Here is a 6,288-nt window from a genome sequence, read left to right as displayed (position 1 = left end):
TTAGACTTTATTATCATTGGTAGATTTGTTTATTGATTTGGTTGCTCTCTTCCCTTTTCATATATATATATATTTTTTTTCTCTTTTTGAGAATGTGTATGTGTATTCTTCTTTGTGTGATTTTGTCTGTATAGCTTTGCTTTTGCCATTTGTTCTGGGGTTCTGTCTGTTCATTTGTTTTTCAGGGGTTTTTTTTGTTTGTTTTTTTCAGTATAGTTTTTAGCACTTGTTATCATTGGTGGATTTGTTTTTTGGTTTGGTTGCTCTCTTTTCTTCTTTTTAATTACTTGTTTTTATTTAAATAATTTTTCTATATTTTTTATTTTAATAACTTTATTTTCTTTACTTTTTTTCTTTCTTTTCTTTTTCTTTTGCTCCCTTTTCTTCTGAGCTGTGTGGCTGACAGGGTCTTGGTGCTCTGGTTGGGTGTCAGGCCTGAGCCTCTGAGGTGGGAGAACTGAGTTCAGGACATTGGTCCACCAGAGACCTCCCGGCCCCTTGTAATATCAATTGGTGAGAGCTCTCCCAGAGATCTCCATCTCAACACTAAGACTCAGCTCCTCCCAATGACCAGCAAGACCCAGTGCTGGACACCCTATGCCACACAACTAGCAAGACAGGAACACAACCCCACCCATTAGCAGAGAGGTTGCCTAAAATCATAAGGTTACAGACACCCCAAAACACACCACCAGCCTTGGCTCTGACCACCAGAAAGACAAGATCCAGCCTCATCCACCAGAACACAGGCACTAGTCCCCTCCACCAGTAAGCCTACACAACCCACTGAACCAACCTTACCCACTGGGGGCAGACACCAAAAACAATGGGAACTACGAACTTGCAGCCTGTGAAAATGAGACCCCAAACACAGTAAGATAAGCAAAATGAGAAGACAGAGAAATATACAGCAGATGAAGGAGAAAGGTAAAAACCCACCAGACCTAAAAAATGAAGAGGAAATAGGCAGTCTACCTGAAAAAGAATTCAGAGTAATGATAACAAAGATGGTCCAAAATCTTGGGAATAGAATGGAGTAAATACTAGAAACATTTACCAAGGACCTAGAAGAACTAAAGAGCCAACAAACAATGATGAACAACACAATAAATGAAATTTAAAATTCTCTAGAAGGAATCAATAGCAGAATAACTGAGGCAGAAGAACAGATAAGTAACCTGGAAGATAAAATAGTGGAAATAGCTACAACAGAACAGCATAAAGAAAAAAGAATGAAAAGATTTGAGGACAGTCTCAGAGACCTCTGAGACAACATTAAACACACCAACATTCAAATTATAGAGGTCCCAGAAGAAAAGAAAAAGAAAGGGAGTGAGAAATATTTGAAGAGATTATCATTGAAAACTTCCCTAATATGGGAAACGAAATAGTCATGTCTAGAAAGTGCAGAGAGTCCCATACAGGATAAATCCAAGGAGAAACACGACAAGACACATATTAGTCAAACTATCAAAACTTAAATACAAAGAAAAAATATTAAAAGAAGCAAGAAAAAAGCAACAAATAACATTCAAGGGAATCCCCATAAGGTTAAGAGCTGATCTTTCAACAGAAACTCTGCAAGCCAGAAGGGAGTGGCAGGACATATTTAAAGCGATGAAAGGGAAAAACCTACAACCAAGATTACTCTACCCAGCAAGGGTCTCACTCAGATTCGATGGAGAAATTAAAACCTTAACAGACAAGCAAAAGCTAAGAGAATTGAGCACCACCAAACCAGCTTTACAACAAATGCTAAAGGAACTTCTCTAGGCAGGAAACGCAAGTGAAGGACAAGACCTACAAAAACAAACCCAAAACAATTAAGAAAATGGTAATAGGAACATACATATCGATAATTATCTTAAATGTAAATGGATTAAATGCTCCAACCAAAAGACATAGACTGGCTAAATGGATACAAAAACAAGGCCTATAAGACACTGATGAAAGAAATTAAAGATGATACAAACAGATGGAAAGTTGCACCATGTTTTTGGCTTGGAAGAATCAACATTGTGAAAATGACTATACTACCCAAAGCAATCTACAGATTCAATGCAATCCCTATCAAACTACCAATGGCATTTTTCACAGAACTAGAACAAAAATATTCACAATTTGTATGGAAACACAGAAGACCCCGAATAGCCAAAGCAATATTGGGAAAGAAAAATGGAGCTGGAGGAATCAGGCTCCTGGACTTCAGACTATACTACAAAGGTATAGCAATCCAGACAGTATGGTACTGGCACAAAAACAGTAATATAGATCAATGGAACAGGATAGAATCCCAGAGATAAACTCATACACATATGGTCACATTATCTTTGATAAAGGAGGAAAGAATATACAATGGAGAAAAGAGAGCCTCTTCAATAAGTGGTGCTGGGAAAATTGGGCAGCTACATGTAAAGATTGAAATTAGAACACTTCCTAACACCATACAAAAAAATAAACTCAAAATGGATTAAAGACCTAAATGTAAGGCCAGATACTATCAAACTCTTAGAGGAAAACATAGGCAGAACACTCTATGACATAAATCACAGCAAGATCCTTTTTGACCCACCTCCTAGAGAAATGGAAATAAAAATAAACAAATGGAGCAAAATGAAACTTAAAAGCATTTGACATTGAAGGAAACCATAAACAAGATGAAAAGACAACCCTCAGAATGGAAGAAAATATTAGCAAATGAAGCAACAGACAAAGGATTAATCTCCAAAATATACAAACAGCTCATGTCGCTCAATATCAAAAAAACAAACAACCCAGTCCAAAAATGGGCAGAAGACCTAAATAGACAATTCTCCAAAGAAGATATACAGATTGTCAACAAACACATGAAAGGATGCTCAACATCACTAATCATTAGAGAAATGCAAATAAAAACTACAGTGAGGTATCGCCCCACACTGGTCAGAATGGCCATCATCAAAAAAATCTACAAACAGTAAATGCTGGAGAGGGCGTGGAGAAAAGGAAACCCTCTTACACTGTTGGTGGGAATGTACATTCATACAGCCACTATGGAGAACTGTATGGAGGTTCCTTAAAAAACTAAACATAGAACTACCATATGACCCAGCAATCCCACTACTGGGCATATACCCTGAGAAAACCATAATTCAAAAAGAGTACTGTACCACAATGTTCATTGCAGCACTATTTACAATAGCCAGGACATGGAAACAACCTAAGTGTCCATCGACAGATGAAAGAAGATGTGGCACATATCTACAGTGGAATATTACTCAACCATAAAAATAAATGAAATTGAGTTATTTGGAGTGAGGTGGATGGACCTAGAGTGTGTCATACAGAGTGAAGTAAGTCAGAAAGAGAAAAACAAATACCGTATGCTAACACATGTACATGGAATCTAAAAAAAAAAAAAGGTTCTGATGAACCTAGGGGCAGGACAGGAATAAAGACACAGATGTAGAGAATGGACTTGAGGACACGGGGAGGGGGAAGATTAAGCTGGGATGAAGTGAGAGAGTGGCATGGACATATATACACTACCAAATGTAAAATAGATAGCTAGTGGGAAGCAGCCACATAGCACACAGAGATCCACTCAGTGCTTTGTGACCACCTAGAGGGGTGGGATAGGGAGGGTGGGAGGGAGACGCAAGAGGGAGGGGATATGGGGATACATGTATACGTATAGCTGACTCACTTTGTTATACAGCAGAAACTAACACACCTTTGTAAAGTAATTATACTCTACTAAAGATGTTAAAAAAAAAAAAGGAAGACTCACAAATGTTAAGTAGAATCACACCTGCAGGCACAATTAAATATTCATGGTAGAGATGAAGGACTGAGAAACTTCCACTGCTTATATAGTGGAGGAGCCCTTCTCCCAGCCTTGAAGGTGATTCCACCATTTGCTTGTGATGAAGTTGAAAGCTAAGTAGACCTGGAAAATGCGAACACCATCATTAAGAAGCAAATTGTTGCTAGAGTCTCTTTCTTATTTTACTGCCTCAGAACTAAATTGAGAAAACAGTGATACAAACAAATGTCTACCACATTGTTACCTCATTACCTTTATTGTTAAGAGTCATGTCCTCCAAAGGGATTTTAATCTAGTTGAAGAAAAATAGAAAACTTGAATAATCCAAACTGTCCAAAAATCTATAACTATATCATTTTTTTACAGTAGGTGATTTTTTCTTCTCGAAATGCTGGAGTCTTACCTCATTAGCCACCTTTGTTTGGCAGTGATAAAATTTCTCTTTGGGGTTTTAGTAAATGGCATCATTGTGGTTGTGAATGGCATTCACTTGATCAAGCAGAGAAAGATGATTCCATTGGATCTCCTTGTTTCCTGCCTGGCGATTTCCAGGATTTGTCTGCAACTAGCCATCTTCTACGTTAACCTGGCTGTTCTTTCCTTGATTGAATTCCCTCAGCTTGCTGAGAAGTTCGTAATTCTCACATTTATAAATGAATCGGGACTTTGATTTGCCACATGGCTCAGCCTTTTCTACTGTGCCAAGATTGCCACCATTGCTCACCCACACTTCCGCTTGAAGATGAGGATATCCAAGTTGGTTCCTTGGCTGATACTTGAGTCCCCGCTATATGCATCTAGCATGGATGTTTTCCACAGCAAACATAGGTGGATATTTTCCAAAGAACACTTCCTGGGCCTTTTCTCCCCAAATGCAACCACCCAAGCAAAGAAATACGTGCTTTACAGTTTGCCTTTCTTTTTGCTGAGTTCTCATTGCCATTACTTATCTTCCTTATTTCTTCTCTGCTCTTGATATTTTCTCTGGGGAGACACACCTGACAGATGAGAAACACAGCAACAGGCCCCAGGAACCCTCGCACATGCGTGCACATCAGCACTCGTCCCTCCATCCTGTCCTTTCTGGTCCTCTATCTCTGCCACTCCATGACAGCTGCTTTGCTCTTTTCTCAAATTTTCAACTTTAGAAGCTTCATATTTCTGTTCTGCATCTTGCGGGTTGGTTCATACCACTCTGGACACTCTATTACCTTAATTTTAGGAAATCCTAAAATGAAACAAAATGCAAAGAAATTGCTCCTCCACAGAAAGTGCTGTCAGTGAGAGAGAACTTTGATCCAGTCAAAACACTGGCAGTTCAGTGAGTTAACAGTGCCTGCCATGCCTCCCTAAACAAACGAAGAAGTCTGTTCATAAATATACAAAACATCATCTAAAGATTATTTGTCCAACCTGAGACATTTTTATGGATTCTTTCCTTTTTCAAAGGGTTACACTGATTTTCAAAGCATAATGCATGTTGCTGGATTACATCAATGTCAGTACCTTTGCCAGATGTTACCTAACTGTTGAAGACTGGGTAAGTGGTACAGGGATCTTTCTGTATTATTTCTTATGACTGCATGCGAGTCTACAATCATCTCAAAATAAAAAGTTTAAAGAAAAAGGGAAGCACATGTTTGAACTTGTGATAGCAGAAAGATGCACGAATGTCGTGGGGACCCTGTGTGTCTGATGCCTGGTCTTAGATGATTTATCCTGGCTGGAAGCACTGATTGCTCATTTCTTGTCTACCTGGATATTATTTCTGCACTATTTGTTAGAGTCACAGACAATAGAACAATTTTTCCTCATCAGATCAGAGAGGAAGCTGAGGACAGGCTGTCTTTCTCTGTCCTTGTAAGCAGGCTCACCTGCTCCATGGTGCCAAGATCCTAGATGCCATGGTGACGTGTCCCATCAACTGGTAAAAAGGCAGACAGATAGAAGAGGAAGAGAAATCAAGGGCTGAACTCTCATTTTCCATTTCCCCTAATTGGACACACTGAACAGACAATAGCTTGCAAATATATTTCACTTTGCACTTGTGTTCTCAGCTTTGGGACCCTTTCAACTGATGGTGGCAATTTGGAGCTCCTATCACATTGCATGTCTTCTCCATGAAGTGACATCAGTAGGTGGGTGGGCTGGAGGTATCTCCATCTGCTTGAAGTCACAAATGCATTTTCTATTTGACGATGACGTTGGATGCTAGCTAAGATATATGTGTATATTTCTAAAACAACCTCAGAAATCTTTTGCTCCCAGTGAAGCAAAAGATGTTCCTCATTTTGGCTATAGCTTATAACTTCACACATGATGATAGAAAATGTGTTTAGGTTTGCCAATCACCAATAATGTGGATTCAAATATTGGTTTATAAGCCTAAGACATGCAGGCGTGGTTGTACCAAACTGAGGTCTTTGCTTCAGAAGATCCAGGGAAATATTCATCTTCCTGGGTGTGGGAAAGCTCTGAGGCTG

The 6,288-nt window shown here is 39.0% G+C and overlaps 1 protein-coding gene across 1 annotated transcript; it reads left to right on the top strand.

Annotated features, from left to right (window-relative positions):
• Positions 1–4,193: 4,193 nt before the first annotated feature.
• On the top strand, positions 4,194–5,089 carry TAS2R1 (taste 2 receptor member 1; the record flags this gene model as incomplete). Its single annotated transcript, XM_082651409.1, is given in 4 exon segments — positions 4,194–4,472; positions 4,476–4,689; positions 4,692–4,804; positions 4,808–5,089. Coding segments are annotated over 4 exon segments (888 nt in total).
• Positions 5,090–6,288: the final 1,199 nt, after the last annotated feature.

The sequence above is a fragment of the Grampus griseus genome (assembly GCF_964374135.1).
Source record: "Grampus griseus genome assembly, chromosome: 3".
Lineage (NCBI taxonomy): Eukaryota > Metazoa > Chordata > Mammalia > Artiodactyla > Delphinidae > Grampus > Grampus griseus.
Note: the sequence above shows the minus strand (reverse complement) of the source record. Positions and strands in the feature narration are given on the sequence as shown.